The 17,509-nt window shown below is 39.9% G+C and overlaps 1 protein-coding gene across 1 annotated transcript; it reads left to right on the top strand.

Annotated features, from left to right (window-relative positions):
• Window positions 1-1,484: 1,484 nt before the first annotated feature.
• ARRDC4 (arrestin domain containing 4) lies at window positions 1,485-13,997 on the top strand. The gene is made up of 8 exons (XM_004483898.5): window positions 1,485-1,974; window positions 5,847-5,913; window positions 6,230-6,377; window positions 8,266-8,368; window positions 9,292-9,548; window positions 10,046-10,208; window positions 10,758-10,912; window positions 11,286-13,997. Exons 1-8 carry the CDS (start codon window positions 1,680-1,682, stop codon window positions 11,340-11,342), a joined length of 1,245 nt encoding a protein of 414 aa, XP_004483955.1. The 5' UTR covers window positions 1,485-1,679; the 3' UTR covers window positions 11,343-13,997.
• Window positions 13,998-17,509: the final 3,512 nt, after the last annotated feature.

Raw genomic sequence — 17,509 nt, 5'->3', positions numbered from 1 at the left:
TCAACCAATCAACACACATTTATTGGGTGATTATTGTACAGCTAAACTCTGTGTGAGGTATTAAGGGTACAACAAGATAACAAGTTATGTGCTTCTAAAGCTAGCCTTCAAATGGACCTGAAGAATGATATGCAAATAAACATATCATAGTAGGTCAGATTGTGTGATGAAAAAAAAGTAGGTAGAAAGAACATGTGCTGGGGGGAGGGGCTTTCTAGGTAAAGTGGTTAGATAATAGCTATTTCAGAACTTTATGTAGAGCTAGACTTGAGACCTTTACCACGTTCTTTGAGAGGTGATAAGGAAAATTCGAATTTGTAAAACCTTATTAAAGTTCCATATTAAGTACTTAAACTAACCTAGAGCAGCCATTAATTTGGAATCATTAAAACAAAAAAAGCCAGCAACAGCAATAACACAATAAGCTACATCAGAAAAGAGTTTAAATCTCAGCATGAGATTATTCAACCTGTGATGATAACCCTTCCCAAATTTGGGAAACCTGATAGGGGAAGAATTTAAAGGAATTTGAAAATGACCAGAAATTAACAGCTACGCTAGATGGTAAAACAAATTTAGAACAGGGAAGGAATGGAGGATTAAAAAAGAAAACGAAACCAAGGACAGTCAGAGATGCTATGGGCGTGGGAAACAAGTTACAAAGACAACCGGAAGTTTCCGTGGCTGTGATACTGAGGTGAGGAAATCCTTTTGGGTGGAGCAGAAACTTGGGTTGCAAATGTTGTTTTGACGCAACCTAATTTATGACATTAGAGAAGGAAGAATTAGAGGTCCAGCTATTCCCATCTTAAGAAGCTGGGAGCCCAGAAACGGAAACGCCTTAGGGGTAGCACTTGGTCTAGAACCACAGTCTTCATTCTCTCTCTGCCGCTCTTACCTAGGCTAGGAATTCTGAATCCCGGCCAAGGCTTTAGTAGATGATTCCAGGTTTTCATTAAAGTTCCAACGCGGCCGGGCACCCAAATTTCATAAGAAAACATTGCTCAGTTCCATTTTTCCAGGCATCGATTTCCCCCATGGAGTTTTACAAATCAACTCTTAAAAACAAGCCAGCCTCAGCCACAGTTTCAGGATCTAGCGAGAACCCAGTGACTGCTGCGAACAGCCTTCAGGCTACAAGAAACCCCGCCCCCGTGAGTTACCATAGGAACCGCCGAAACGCCGGGAGTCAGTTATACCCGGCTCCGCTCCGCCCGGACAGATATTGTTTCCCACTGCCTGTCCACATGGGCGCACCGCTTCACTATTGGTTTATGTCCCAGTAGAGTGTCTTTCTCTAGCCAATAAGCGGCCTGTACACGTGCACACCTGCGTCTTCCCATTGGCCACAACGTCCAGATCACGCACTGCCGTCCCGCGCCGGAGCGTGCGTGGGGGCGCCAATGAAATGATTTCGTGGCCATTGACAACCAATCGGCAAGGCGCAGGGCTCACCGCTGGCCTATGGACGCGCGCCGGGGGTGGGCTGTCCCGGCCCCTTTCCAGTCCCAGCTGGGTTTGTTAAAGCGACAGGCCACACCGCGCGCCGGGGTTCCACTGGGGACCGTACGGCGGTCTTGGGCGTGCAGCAGGAGCCCGTGACAGCGGCGCTGCTGTACGCAGAACCCCGACCCAAGGCCGCTGCCGACCTCGGTGGCAGGGCCGCGTCGCCCGGCGGGATGGGCGGCGAGGCGGGGTCCGCAGCGGCCGTGGGCTCCGAGGGCCGCGTGAAGAACCTAGGTCTGGTGTTCGAGGACGAGCGCAAGGGCTGCTACTCGAGCGGCGAGACGGTGGCTGGGCATGTGCTGCTGGAGGCGGCCGAACCGGTGGCCCTGAGCGCGCTGCGCCTGGAGGCCCAGGGCCGCGCCACCGCCGCCTGGGGCCCGAGCGCCGTCGCCAGCGCCGCGGCCCCCGCCGCCGCCTCGGAGGTGGAGTACCTGAACGTGCGCCTGAGCCTGCGCGAACCCCCGGCCGGTGAGCGCGGCACGGCCTTGGTTTCCCCGCCAGGCCGCGGGGAGCTCTTGGCGGGGGCCGGCTGGAACCTTAGGAGCTAGGAGGTGGCGCGGCGGCGGGATGCCCACCCGGCCGGGGTCCGCGCGGGGGGTGGCCGGAGCTTCAGGGTCATTGCAGGGGATAGGCGGGGCGCGTGACAATGCCTGCGCCCCCTCTTCCCAGTGACCGGGACTTTCCAGGACCATGAAGGGAGCGGGCGTCGCCATGGGAACCTGTGATGGACAGTGTGGATCTGGGGCTCTAGGTCTTGTTCCTGTAGCCCTGGGAATGGAGGGCGGAACCGGAGCCAGGGAGGTTCGATTCTGTGGTGCCCAGTGTTTGTGGGCCTCTGTGATTCATTCTCGTTTCATGATGAATGAGCAAAAACTCCGTCTCGGGAAGAGGGGGAAGTAGTTCCTGAGGGGTAGGAAGTGTTTCTTGACTTGACCAACATACTTGGGTTGGGGGGTGGGGAGGGGGATGGTTCTTTAAGCTTTGCTCTGTCTTGTATTCTTTGCCTTTATTATTTTTCCCCCTTCTTTTTGGTTTCTTTGCTTCTCCTCCTCACTCCCTGGAAATCTGGGCATGGCCATAGTTCCTGGGGGAGCAGAAGAAGATATTGGATCGCCCTTCCTGTCCATTCTTATAGAGTAGGCTTTTCCAGAAGGGCCTATGTGGGAGCTGTGTAAATGGGTGTTCGGCTAATACTAGGAGCCAAAATTGATTCCCCGAATCATGAAAACACTAGGAGTTGTGAGTCTTAATCTTCTTTCAATCAGTGGAAACTATTTTAAACTTTTACTTTCCTGCCTCTTCAACTTTGTCTATAAATAAATACTCTGGTACATACCCTTCCCCCTTGAGAAGCAAAATGTGTTGTATCTACATGCTTAACCAAAAACAGTATTTTGTGTAGGTTTGCCCCATTTCACTATGGAGGAATAGACTGAATATGGTTAAGTCCTCAAGGTAGGTGAGAATTGAGCGATTTCAGAACTCTAGTGAAGAAAGCTGTATTGAGAACCAAAGCTTTTTTGGGGGTTAGCAATGGCAATGTGTGAGGTGGGAATTCTTACCTGCCCTGTGCTCGTTCATGAGCGGGGTTTCCAGGATCAGCCCACACATGGCCACCCCCAGCCTTGATGCACAGCCCAGCTTTTCAAGATGGCCGACTCAGGTCAAGGGCCATGAAATAGAGAAGTCAATTCGTTTCTACCCAGGACCTCTATATTTCGGCCCTTAAATAGCAAATAGACTAACTAGGGATTGAATTTGGGGTTAGTAAAGAAAACTTTTTGGTAAAATCTGGGGTCACAAACGGTTTTTTGATTCACAGTCAGATCTTGTATTTCCCTTTCAGAGCGAATGAAATACTGAAACCTAGACAACTTGGAAATCCATAACTGATTTTAGAGTGTGTCAAAAATATTGGCAGCAATTGTATCTTAAAGTCTGTTGACTCCAATGAGGAGGAAAAAAGAATTACTGCTGATGTCCATAGCTTGAGAACAGCTAGCAACTTCATATAGTCGTAGATTCTCAGTGTCACTTAGTTCTAAATATTTCAAGCACCTGAAGAGGTATTTAGAAATCCAGATTTCCAAGAAGTGTAGCTTGGGAACATATTTTCAGGAAATCTTGCCAGATAATTCTTTGACATTACTAACCTAAACCAACTGCTTGCTGTCATTTTATGACTGATTTTCTTCATATTGTTTTAAAGGGCTGTGGTAGAAAGACAAGAAGACAAAACAAGTTATTTTCTGTTCCTGCTTGCCCCCCCAGCAGTATGATCTTGTGTGGGTCCCTCATCCTGCCTGAGTCCCACTCTGCCTCGGCAGTGGTCTTCTAGCTCCCACAGCTCATGGATGCCTTAGATTGAGAGCTTTGGCTCTCAGATCACTAGAGAATGAAACTTCTCCTTGAGACATTGTAGTCCTCAGTGTACAGGAAAGAAGTAATCAGCCAAGAGAACAGAAGCAGAAATCAGCCTGTATTGCAGCATGTGACCCTTTCTAATTAAAGGATAAAAAAGTAAAAAGAAGGATTTGATTCCAAAGCACTATCACCCACATTATCTACTTTTTCAAATTCTTCTTTTTTTCTGTTACTACATTAAGATGATTGAAAGTCTTTTTTCAAATGTTATAGTTCCTGTGTCAATTTGTTTTCTCTATAAAGAGGGAATCAATCTCTCTTGTATCCTCTTCCCGTGTCCTCACACCTCCCTGCTGTCCACACACACCTAGCTTGTTCTTCCTCACACTGCTCTCTTCAGGTAGACCCCTTCCCAGTCTTCTCCATGTCATCATCCTCTGTGTGCAGGTGTTCAACCTCCTATCCTCCCCATGGTGTGCTGGAGAATAGTCTCCATCCACCCTTAATAGCCACAGAGCCTGGCATCTGGACTCTATAAATTTTGAACTCATAAATGAAATTTGCATTTCTAAACAATGGTCATCATGTTAATTGTTGCATGCAGTGTAATCTAATTATTATAAACGAGACCTTTAGCCCAGCTCTCTCAGGAACATTGGGATTGCCTTCAGCCTCTCAGTGGGCAGGTATGAAGTCTGAAACTTCCCTGGCTTCCAGGAAAGCAGTGCTGTGCTAGAAGTGCTGTGGTTTATGGGGCACACCTGAGCCCCACGACCGACTGTCACTGCTGTTTAACTTGGGCTGATGCCCTAGAGAATTGTCTGCTTTGTCTCCAAGTTACCCACCTGTAGAGTATTTCTATTTGAATGGACTTGTGGCAGATACTTTTTAAAATATTTTTTTCTTAGAATTCATTACGCATTGAAAGTTGGGGATAAAGTCAGAAGACTTACTGGACCGGTAACATATATCTGTTTTCTAAAAGTGCAAGGTTGAGTTGCTGACTGAGTTAAGATTCTAGGATTCCCATATGTAAGTGAAATACTCCATTTCTCTAATGATTTCTGCCCTTTAAAAAATATCTGAGTGGATAGAATAGAAATGGTCGTTTTAGTGTCAGGTGACCAGGAAAATCTCAGAGAAAGTTCTCAGTCTGAGCTGTCTTTCTTCCTCTTATTCGTCGTTCCTACCAGGAGGGAATGGAGTTCTGAACCTGTATCTAAGAGCATAAAACAAAGGGGGGGAATTCGTATTTATTGAATCTTCTCAAGAGCATCCTACAGAGACTCCTTTGGATCTGAATGGCCCATTGATCTGAAGTTTCCAGCCTTGCCTCTGGCCTGACATGGTCCATTCTCACCCTGCAGTGTGGCCTTCTCACCATCTGCAATAAGCCTCTGCCTGGACCCAAAGTAGGAGGAATGGGCCATGGCCATGCTTGGGCAGTGCCCTCTCAAAGGCTACAGCTCACCGCTGCAGATTCTGTATGAATCAGGAGAGCACATGTGTGGACTTGGGACTCTCAACCTAATACTCTTCTGCTGCTTTGGCTGTTTTGTCCTATACCCAGAATATTCTCAATAAGTTTTTTCACCTCCCTTTCCATCTCTGCTCAAAGAATACATAGTCTGATTTTTGTGGTATACCAAAAACAATCTGTTTTTTGCTAAATTAGTTTTAGGTTCAGTTTAATATTGATATCTCATATTTGATTATAAAGTGGGACAAACAACTGTTTATAAAAGTAAATGTGTCTGTGTGTACATGTATGTATGTATGTATATGTATATAAATGCTTCTTTCTTGAAATTGCTAGGTAAAACTGAGTCAAATTTAATTCTGTGAACTTTTGGGCCTATACTAGATTTAATGAAAGCTAGGAAAACCTCTTAATTTTAAAAAATCTTAATTAAGGTTGTAAAAACTCTTGATTTAATACTAGCTTCTATTAAAACAGAATGTAATCTCTTTTATAGGTGAAAGCATCCTTTTATTACAGCCTGGAAAACATGAATTTCCATTTAGCTTTCAACTTCCATCTGAGTAAGTGACACTGTGTAACTTTGGCTCTTTTCTTTCCCTAAATGTCCATCCAGACACATTCTCAAGTATGCAGGTTTATCCTAAATAGCCCCTAAGTAGATTTTCCCTGCTCATCTTTTTCTTAGGCTCTTTTCTTTCCCTAAATGTCCATCCAGACACATTCTCAAGTATGCAGGTTTATCCTAAATAGCCCCTAAGTAGATTTTCCCTGCTCATCTTTTTCTTAACCTAAGGCAACATTTTAAGATCTATTTCTTTTGTTTGTTTGTTGCTTAACTGAAAAATAAACTAGCAGTTAATGTCTTGTTTGTTTCAGACCTTTGGTCACCTCATTCACTGGGAAATATGGAAGTATTCAGTACTGTGTGAGGGCAGTTTTAGAGCGACCCAAGGTACCGGATGAGAGTGTAAAGCGGGAGCTCCAGGTCATTAGTCATGTCGATGTCAACACACCAGCGTTACTAGTAAGTTCCTCCTTCACGCCTTTCCAGTCGTGCTGCCTGCATTTAGCCAGTTCTGCCGCAGCCTGGGCTGCCACTTTCTGGTGGTGTAGAAAATAGGAATCCTGTCACCCGTAGGCATTCACTGCGAATACATGATGCTAGGCTGGGCAAATTACAAATTGTGTGTGTTAATACTATTGATTATGCCCCTGCTGTTCCAGGGGCTGCACTTGCCAAAAAGTTACCCAGGCTCGAAATGTATTAATAAGGCTTAATGATAATAATGCACACAGAGAGAGCAGTTACTCCTACCAGCGCGGCCACATTCACGGGCCGTGGTGTTCTAAGCTCTACAGTAATCGCAGGCTGAGGAACAGTAATTATGGCTCAGCGCTAATCGTGCTCAGCCTGGCATTGAAACCCAGGCCATTGTGCTGCGCGTCCTTCCATTTTGCATGTCATTTTCGAACAGTAAAGTAAGTGCATGCAGCTGCCACAGAGATCCTTTCACTTATCATTTCCTTATGACAGATTTGGCCACATTAAAGCATTGAACTTCTAATAACCACCGGAAATACTATAGACTGATAAGAAAGATCAGGCTATAAGTAACAACAGAATAAGCAAGATGGGAGCTAATGAGCTAGATTCTTTTATCTAAACCCATATTATCAGAATAATATAAAATTATACCTTGTGCTTTCATGATAACTACTAGGACCTAATGGTTCATCATTTCAATATGAATGAATGGTTTTCTTCATGGAAATTCTGTGATCATTTAAACTTTCCATCAGGATAGTGATGTGACAAAGATATATTTTTAGTCCTAGAGGTTTCTTTTCCTACAAAGTGTTTTTAAAGATGAGGAAAAAGCCAAGAGTTAAAAGTTGTTGGACTCCGTTTTTTATATTAAAAAGAAACAGGATTTACTTTCATGTTTACCTTTAAATTGTGAAAGCATAACAAATATGCCATGCTCTGTGACCTGGTTGGATGGTCTCTTGTGGCCAAGATCATAAAACAGCCAGCTCCCAGCCAACTTGGATTATAGCTATGATTTTAACACCTGCTTAAAACCCATTTTTGAAAATTGGTAATGCTAACTGCCTTGTATTTTTTAAAGACTACCTAGAGTAGGAAGGTTAACTTTTTTAAAGACTACCTAGAGTAGGAAGGTTAACTATTTCTAAACTCCTGATGACCATTGTGGCAAAAGACTTAAGGGAGTTTTATTTTTGTTTTTTCTGTAAATATTGCAAGGAACTTGGAGTTTTACAATGAGCTTTTGGCATGTGCAAAGAGCTTTATACATTTCATGTCCATTTTCTTGGTACTACAAAATAGAACATGGGGTGGCATGTTCAGTAACCTTTTTGGTACCATTATGCTGTGCACGTCATCATATGACTATTACACAAAACCCAAAGACCTTTCCAAGTTAAGGACAATTGAAATGCCTACCTAAAGAAGTAAGAAAATTATTTTGAAGTAAGAAAATTATTTTGAAGTAAGAAAAATAAGGTTGTTTGCTCATTCCACATTTTTAAAAACAATGATACCAAAAGAAAACAAAAAAGTAGTCTGCCCTGTTAATAGGTACTTGTACAGCTTTTGATGGCTGTTTCAAAGGGATGTTATATCATTTCCTAGAAATATAATAACAGGGTAAAATAGGATGGTGTGATTATGCTAGTTTGAATCTGAAATTTCATCTTACTTTTCCTTAAAAAAGGGTATGTGTTCTAATGTTTTATGTTTAGTAAGTATCTTGTCTAATCACATGAGGATACGAAAGGGTTTACTTTTTAGTAGATTGCTTTATAACTGGTCAATGAAGAATGACATAATTTTAAGTTCCATGAGTTCTCTAGTAATTAAGGTCATTTTATTATTTGAAATTTTCAAGTCCCCCGTATTGAAGACTCAAGAGAAAATGGTTGGCTGTTGGGTTTTCACTTCTGGTCCTGTCTCGCTGAGCGCCAAAATTGAAAGAAAGGGATACTGTAATGGTAAGCAAAATGTTTGAAAACTTAAATGGGAGAGTCAGTAAATTTATTAGTTAATTTTTAAGTGATTTTAAGTATTGTGTTTTGTAATTTATGAAGTATACAGTATTTTAAAGCATAATTAATACAGTTTTCTGTTGATATTATAAATAATTTACTCAAATATTTTTAAGTGGATAAAATAGATTCCAGTAAAACTCCTGGTATTTATGATGCAATCCTGTTAACATCAGTGACTAAGGGTAAAACTCGAAAGTGGGAAAATGCCAACATTTTATTTTAATGATGCAAAAGAATGTCCAAGGGAGTATTGCTTGAAAGAGTGCTATTGCAGTATGAAAATACTGTTAGGCATTCTAACTCCAGACCATTTCAAGAAACAGAAGTCTATGGGGCTACAAAAAGAGGACATTTAAAAGTCGTAACAGACCTATGTTAGATCTAATTTGTAGAGGGCCTGATTCCGTACAGTGGATTTGGTCTCTGCTCTAGGGTCTGGCCTGAATGATTATGGTGTGGTGTGAACATGCAATGCTGACTCCATCCTTTGTTTTGGTTGTGCCATAACGTTATCGATTCCTTTAAGGTCAAGGCTTCTATCGAGCAGAATTTGATTTGATAGGTGCTAATGAGTTTGTTTGTGATCTTTTATACTTAACATAGTACTGAATCATTTACTTTGTATGTCTTAATCTTAAATTCATAGATACTATCATTTACGTACCTTTGGAATAAATAATGCAGTAATTAGAGAATTATTTCTACACTACACATTTTTATGACCTGCAGTGAATTTTCATTAAAGCTTCTCTGTTGTTAAAGTAATGTTTGAACATATTTGCTTTAATTGGTAATGGCCATATTCCTCTGTGGTGAGAAATTTTTGAAAGGTGTACGAATCCATCATGGTTCTGTTTTCTTTTTAGGAGAAGCTATTCCAATCTATGCAGAAATAGAGAATTGTTCCTCTCGTCTGGTTGTTCCCAAAGCTGCCATTTTTCAAACCCAGACATATTTGGCTAGTGGAAAAACAAAGACTGTCCGTCACATGGTTGCCAACGTGCGGGGAAACCACATTGCTTCTGGGAGCACAGACACATGGAATGGGAAGACACTGAAGATTCCTCCTGTCACTCCATCCATCCTGGATTGCTGCATCATTAGAGTGGACTATTCCTTAGCTGTAAGCAGCTCTCTTCCTGAACTTGAAATAGGTAGACTCAAGCAGCAACTGGTGCCATGGTATAGTGAATATGTATAATAAATACTGGGAAAGTGTCATTTGATGTCAGCATTACAGCAAATTGTGGACTATATTAAAGATGGACCACCCCCCCCCTTTCCCCCTATCATAAACTATCCCCTTAAAGGGATTTAATTAAATAGCTTAAAAATATTGAGGTGCCATAAGGGCTCTTGTTATGTTAAAGACACATATTTAATTTTATAATTATTATTGTCATATAAGTATATTAAAGCCACAGTTTCCCTTACTGCATTTTGTATGCTGTGGGGTTTGTTTGGTTAGCACCATTTACAGTTGTATTTGGGGGGCAGGTGTGGAGGGTTGGGAGGGAGGACAGGTGACAAGGGAGCTTATTTACATGAAAAAAATGACTGGGCAATCCACTCTGAGGTTGAACTTATATTTGTACTTTTCTTGTTTTGGGGGCATATTAGGTGTATATTCACATTCCTGGTGCTAAAAAACTGATGCTGGAGCTACCGTTAGTGATTGGCACAATTCCATATAATGGTTTTGGTAGCAGAAACTCCAGCATTGCCAGCCAGTTCAGTATGGATATGAGCTGGTTGACACTGACCCTGCCAGAACATCCTGAAGGTAAAATATTTTGAAATTCCTTCATAATGACATTTTACACATTGATGCACACATTCAACTTAGGATATGGAAAATAGTACCTCTCAAACGTTAACTACTTCTACAAATATTCGTATTCTTGAAAATATAAAAACAGCATTCCTGGAAGGGACTTGGAGAGCTTAACTTACCCAGGATACAAAGCTGCCAATGGCAGATCCAGAAATAAAATCTGCATCTCCTAATTCCAATTTAGAATAGTCTGAGGATGTAATATAAAATTGTCGGAAGTATAAAGCATTATGTACTACCATAGCCACATTTCAGTGGTATTTATTTACCTAGATCATAACACATATATAACTCAAAAAAGTAACGTATAATCAGTATTAATAGTAGTTTAATAAAAGCAGAATCTTAAATAATTTTTTATGTCATGGGCCCATAAACTAGTTGATCAGAGGAAAGTAACATTTGTCTTTAAATTTAACTAAATGGTAAGAGTTAAAGGATTAATGTAATTAATTTTTTGCATGGCGTTCTTGGATTCAATTCCCATTTCTGTTTCAGCACCACCAAATTATGCAGACGTGGTATCAGAGGAAGAATTCTCTAGGCACATTCCTCCTTACCCTCAGCCTACTAATTGTGAGGGGGAAGCATGCTGTCCTATGTTTGCCTGCATACAGGAATTCCGGTTTCAGCCTCCACCTCTTTACTCAGAGGTAAACACCACAAAAGAAAATTAGACTTTTGCTGTGCTGTCTGTAAATAATCATCATGCCTTTCATTCATTTAAGTGTCTTGTTTCCAACCCATAATTGGTAGGGGATGCATAAAAATGTTTTTACAGTGATGAAAGATCGTCACTAATCCACTTACCACACCTTGCAGTATGTATCTTGTGGTTTGTGGCATGCATATTCAGTACCATGGATTGCCTTTGAGGTGTTTTCTGTGGCTGTGGAGTATAGAGCTCTTAAATGGCATAATGGGACTTTTCATAATAGGCTCCAAGCAACTTGACTTGTAACCTTCATATCATTAGAAACAGATACTAGAATCATCAGTCATCCTGGCCTGCTCTTTTTTTCACAGGTTGATCCACACCCTAGTGAAATGGAAGAGACTCAGCCTGTGTCATTCATTCTCTGAACATACTTCAGAAATCCCTGTGTTCATTATCAACTTAGAACCTTGGTTCTTTCTGCCTGCCTTTTTGGAGGAGGAGGAGGAGGAAAGATCAACTTTAGAATGTAAAAAAACATGAAGACTGAAGGCAATAGAAATTAACAAATACATGAGCTACCCATGGGCAAGCAGGAAGGTGGCATGATTATGTGATGTTCATAGAGTCCCTTTTAAATAATGGGATGAAGGAATGAAAAGTGTCAGAATGTAATGCAAGTACTGATGGTAATAGAGCAAGTGTAAAAGGGTGGCTGTGCAAACCCAAGAGAAAATAATCTGTGGAAATAGTGGAAACACTATACTAGTGTACTTTTAAAATGGTTTCTCAAATGGAGCAAAAGTATACTAAACTCTAAAGCAATATGGACTCATTGGAGGGAGACTTGGTTTTAAAGGGTTAACGGCATAAGGGCATGCATGAATAGGGAAATGGCCTATGATAAATGTGAAGTGAAACCCTGAGGTTGTTTTAGGGTCTTCATGATTTCTTACCATAATCCATAGGACCAAAATTCTTGAAAGAATCCTTTCTCGAGATCATAGACTTATGAGGTCTTAATGAAGTAGTACAGGTTTTCACTCTTTCAATGGTATTTTAACACGTAGTCTATAAATTGGCTCTGCAGTATTATGAAATAAAGAAAGGGTTCCTTTGAAAGCTTGTCAGTTCAGAGAGCAAAGATGAATATGAAAACACAGTTGGTTTAAGGCTTTACTTTTTTCCCTCTTTTAGTACTTTAGCAGGATACATGTTTAATTTTATCTTACCTTGTTTACCTAGGAGCACATTAGACAAAGAAGAGGGAGAGAAAGGCTGCATCTTTAGGATGACTTGATAACTACACAGTCCAAAATGAAGCCTTTTCTTAACCTACTTCTAGTGGGGTTATCAGATATGTTTTCAAAGCTAGAGGCCTGGTAAGTCTTTTTTGGAGGTTCTGCTACTTGGAATAGCAAGCAGTCTAATCAAACCTATCATTAAATCTGAAAATGGACTAAGGGAGAAATCTATGAAGTTAGCATTAAATCACAGTTAACATTAAATCATTATCAAAAGAGAATAGAAATGGTTTTTAAAGAGACACAGATTTAATTCCTATGAGGAGACCTAAGTTCTATCGGCTGTCACTCCATTGCGTATTGCTCTTCCAATCTTTGGTAATTCTCTTTAAACTGTGATTTTTTTTTTTTTTTTGGTTTTCGTGCAATATTTTGTTATTTACTCTCAGGATATTCAGACCAACAGGATTGTTTTGCTGCTAAAAGTGTGAGCGGTGTTTTTACCATACCCCTCTCCTGTGGATTCACAGTCACGTGCTCACTTGCTTTTCCTTTAATCTGTTGGCTTCGTGAGCAGAGAGCATTTCTGGATGTTAAGTAGAAGGGAGATGGGGATTCCCCAGATACAGATTTTGGACCTGCCAAAGACCATGATTTTTCTCCGTGATCCAAAAACCCTGGTGCTTCCCATGCAGAATACTGTACTTCATTCAATAGAATGATGCATTTTTCTTTCAACCAGTATATTCAGTTAAAAATAGAAAAGTTATTCTGAGGTTAGATTTTGTATTTTAAAATTAGCCATTTGATCAGGGATTTTTCTACAAACATTAAGTAAGTATGTGCTTTTCACCCTTCTGAACATACCTCTCTGTAATCATATAAGCCTTGTAAATCCTTATTTAAGCAGCTCTTTACAGTCACAGCGCAAAACTGTTAATATCAGTAATTGTACTGAAATTGTCATAAACCTTTATTCCATGTTTGTTACGTTTTGTATTTTGTTTTGTCTTTTTGCTTGTGTGCTTTTAAAGAGCTATGTGTATTTAAGCACTGTCTAAACAGTTTCATTTCTACTTCAAAAATATATCTTCAATCATTTCTTGACTTTTTCTAAGTTGTAGTTTACATGCCATGCCAAGACACTCTCCACCTCCATGGCACCAAGAGAAAGTGAAAGAAACACAACAAGATGGAGGAAGGAGGAAGTTTAATTATTTGACTTTGTGTAGAAAAGCAACTGCTTAATGGCATCCTTCACGTGGATTGCTTTATCACTTTTATTAGAGAAATCATGAAGTGGCCCCACGGCGATTGGAGCAAAGCTGACTTTTGTAGCAGTTTAAAGAAGTGCAATATTGGCATGTCTGACCTTAAGCAGTAGGTTGATACTATGTTAAATGCCTTTTTTTAAATCAAGAAATTGTTTTATGTATGGAGAAAATTCTACATTGCAAAAAGAATACTTGGGAATGAAGAGTAACAGTTTAGCTGCTATTATTTGCTTGTTTATTCCCCTCTTGCTCTTGTTTAGTTCACAAAGAAACTGTGGCCTTAGGATTTTCTTTCTGCTGCAAAAAGTGTGAAATTGAAAATGTTCATCTTTCACACACAAAATCCATCTGTGGAGAAAATTTTTTTTACGTTTTTGTTTTGCACAATAAGAAACTCAATAGGCAGGGGGGTTGTTTTTGATAAGTTAACTATGAAAGTTTTTTTTTTAATTTTTAGTATTATAAATGTAATAATGATTTAATCCACAGGGAAAAAAGAGATTGTATTTTGTACTCATTTGAACCCTATGGGTTCCTTTTGTTAATAAAATGATTAATAAAATGATTCTGTGTATTGTTTTACTGTTTTTAAAAGACCACAATTTAAATTTTTAAAGACTGAAGGGATATCAACACAAAAAAGCAGATATTGTCATTGCTGTTAAGATCCTTTAGTATCTATGTTATTTTCAAGCAAGACACTGCCATGGGAAAGCTCAGAATACTGTGGTTGGGCTCAGTTTTCTCCACATAATCAGTTTTCAGCATTCCATGAAGAAAAGTAGATGAACTGAATTAGCATAAGCTGTATCGGTTGTTGAGAGAGCATATCTTCATTTATTTCCAAGTGGTAATGGCCGTTCTTCAGAGTAGTTTTGAGTTTTAGTGTTCATTTGGACAGAATGTCCAGGATTGATTGAGTAGGTCCGATAGAGAGGTAGTGGATCAATTAGGAGAAACACTAAGTAAATCTTCCCTTTATGCAAATCCTCGAGTGGATCAAAGCAATCTGTCTGGTACAAGGAAGATGGGAAGTGTATAATTTCACAGAAACTGCCTGGACCCTCTGTCCTGGGAAATTAAAACCTTAGCCAAGCTGTAAAAGTTAAAGTTGGTAGTTTTATCTCCCAAGTGTTTATAATACAGGAGGTGATGTTAAATGTTAAGTTGTTTCTGTATCTGCATTTGCAATAAAAACAATTGTGACGTGTTTTTCTCATGCAATAAATCCTGATGGAAAATTTATAAGATTGCCATTAATGTTTAAGAGCTCAGCTGCTCTGCTCCTTCCATAGTTCACATTGTGAAGTTGTGGCTTACAGAATTTAGAACAAAGGCAGGACAGGGCAAAGAATCTAGGACAAAGCCCTCATATTACAAATGAGGATACCAAAACCCAGAAAGGTGTAACCTGAGGGTTTGGCCTACATTTTCTATAAGGTCTCCTCCTAGCTCTAAAATTACCTAATTCTACAACTTTTCATAGAAGTTAAGGAAAGAGTAATTGCATTTAAGTTAAACAGCTGAAGACTTGCCAACCTGAATGCAAAATATGTGTAAATCAAAACCTTTGAGTGTTTATATCTAAAAACCCTCCTTTCCAGAAAGGACATCAGTCTTTGACTGAATCGCTTCCTAAGTATGTTTAATTAGGAGCTGGAATCCTTTCCTCAGCAGAGGCATTTGTTTCTAACTTTTTATTTTGAAATAATTATAGACTCAAAAGAATTTACAAAAACAGCAAAGAGAGATCCTGGATACCTTAGCACCCACTTTGCCCCAATGGTTTTATATACCTTTTCTATAACTATAACACATTATCTGAGTCAGGAAATGGACATTGGTGTAATACAAGGAAGGAGGGCATACACCTTAACTTGATTTCACCAGTTTATATGCATGCACCCATTTTTCTTTGTGTTTCAGTGTATAATTCTGACATTCTATCACGTGTGGATTCATATAATCACTGCCACAATGGAGATAACAGAACTCTTTCATCACCGCAGAGGAACTCTGTCTTGCTACCCCTCCTTCCCTCTTTGCCTCTTCTTCCCTAACCCCTGGCTGATCTGTTCTCCATCTCTATAATTCTGTCATTTGGAGAATGCTGTGTAAATGGAACCATTCAGTATGTAACCTTTTAGGATTTTTTTTTCACTCAGCAAAATACTCTGAGATGCATGTGAGTTGTTGAATGTATCAACACTTTGTTCCTTTTTTATTTCAGCGAAGGCATTTTGATAGAAACAGATTGGCTATTACTTAAAGTTTTATTTGACAATTTGCAAAGAGAATGTATATTTATGTGCCATTTGAAGCATACGATACCTTTGTAAAAAAGTTTATTTGAATTTGAGAACTCTTTTATGTAGAAAATACATAAATGCAGACTTATACAAACTTTATGGGCTCATTTTTAGCTTGTCAAATTACTTAAAGCTTCTAACCTCTACACAGCAAGCTATTGCATGATAAATAAGCAATGTACACCTATGATGAAACTGTAGCCTGAGTAGAAACTCTCTTGGATGATTTACCCTATTAGCCTTTGAATCTGATAAACTTTAATTTGAATTACTCAGGAAAGAACCTACATTTGTCTTCTGTGTTTGTGTGTTAAATTTGGTGTGTGTGCTTTTCCTTTTTACCTGTCTTCTTTGAGTCACTGTTTTCACCATCCCACTCCTTAATAACTGAGATGGAATATGCACTTGGAAGCTGAGAAAAATATTTAACTACAAAATACATGTTTATCCACTAACCCCACAGAAATAAATCATAAGCAGATACTATGAACAACTATGAACCAACAAACTAGTCAATGTAGATGAAATGGACAAATTCTTAGAAACATATGATCAATCCATACTGACTCTAGAAGAAATAGAAGACTTCAACAAACCAATCACAAGAGGTTGACACACTCATCAAAAACCTCCCCAAAATGAGAAGCCAAGGACCAGGTGGCTCACAGGTGAATGCTGCCACTCAAAGAAGATCTAATACCAATCTTACACAAGCTCTTCCAAAATACTGAATAGGAGGGAATGCTACCAAATTCATTCTATGAAGCCAAAGTCACCCTAATACCAAAGTCAAATAAAGATACTACCAAAAAAAAAAATTACAGACCCTTTTCTCTAATGAATACAGATGCAAAAAATCCTCAACAAAATAACTTGCTAACCAATAAGCATTTGATTTCCATCATATATAAAGAGATCATACCACTCAATGATAAAAAGACAAGCAACCCAATTTAAAAATGGGCAAAAGAAAACAGTATTCCAAAGAGGAAATACAAATGGCCAAAAAGTATATGAGAAGATGTTCAACATCACTAGCTATTAGGAAAATACAGATCAAAACTACAATGAGACATCATTTCATACCTTACAGAGTGGCCATATTAAAAAAATAAAGCAAAAACAAAAACAGTAAACAAGCTCTGGAGAGGATGTGGAGAAATAGGAAAACTCCTTCACTGTTGGTGGGAATGTAAGAAATGGTGCAATCTCTGGAAGCCACTTTGGCACTTCCTCAGGAACCTCGGCATAGATCTGCCGCATCATTCAGTAATCCTGCTACTAGAAATATATTTAGAAGAACTGAAGACAATGACACAAACAGACATTAGCACATCAATGTTCATGGTGGCATGATTCACAATTGCTAAAAGATGGAAGCAACCGGGAGGGAGGGGCAACATACCAACATAGGAGAGTGTCAGGTGTTGGTTGAGAGTAAAATGCTGAGAAAATCGTATCAAAATATAATTAGGAGGGTTACCTGTTTAGGATGCTCGGAGGGGATGGTCTGATGCAGGCAGGCTCCTAGGGAATGTCTGAATGCTCATTTTGCCAGAGTGGGTTGTACCATTGGGTAGAGACCCAAGTGTGAGAGTGGGGATGGACCCACATCCTGGGGAGGACTAATGCCATCAAATAGAGGGAACTGTATCTCTCGAGAGAAAGGGTGGCTCCCAGGGCATTGGGGCAGTTGAGCAAGTTAGGCCCTGAACACTGTTGCAAGTATCTCTGGACGTGGCTCCTCGGGAAATGGAGGTTGGCTGTC

This window comes from Dasypus novemcinctus, chromosome 3 (assembly GCF_030445035.2).
Source record: "Dasypus novemcinctus isolate mDasNov1 chromosome 3, mDasNov1.1.hap2, whole genome shotgun sequence".
In the NCBI taxonomy this organism is placed as follows: Eukaryota; Metazoa; Chordata; class Mammalia; order Cingulata; family Dasypodidae; genus Dasypus; species Dasypus novemcinctus.
This window is presented reverse-complemented; position numbering and strand designations above follow the sequence as displayed.

What these genes read in the sequence shown, in the direction of transcription:
- ARRDC4 (XM_004483898.5), top strand. Translation starts at nt 1,680, where the DNA reads ATGGGCGGCGAGGCGGGGTCCGCAGCGGCCGTGGGCTCCGAGGGCCGC. An exon ending in AGCTTTCAACTTCCATCTGA is followed by an intron (nt 5,914 to 6,229) that starts GTAAGTGACACT and finishes TGTTTGTTTCAG; the next exon opens with ACCTTTGGTCACCTCATTCA. An exon ending in CTCCACCTCTTTACTCAGAG is followed by an intron (nt 10,913 to 11,285) that starts GTAAACACCACA and finishes TTTTTTTCACAG; the next exon opens with GTTGATCCACACCCTAGTGA.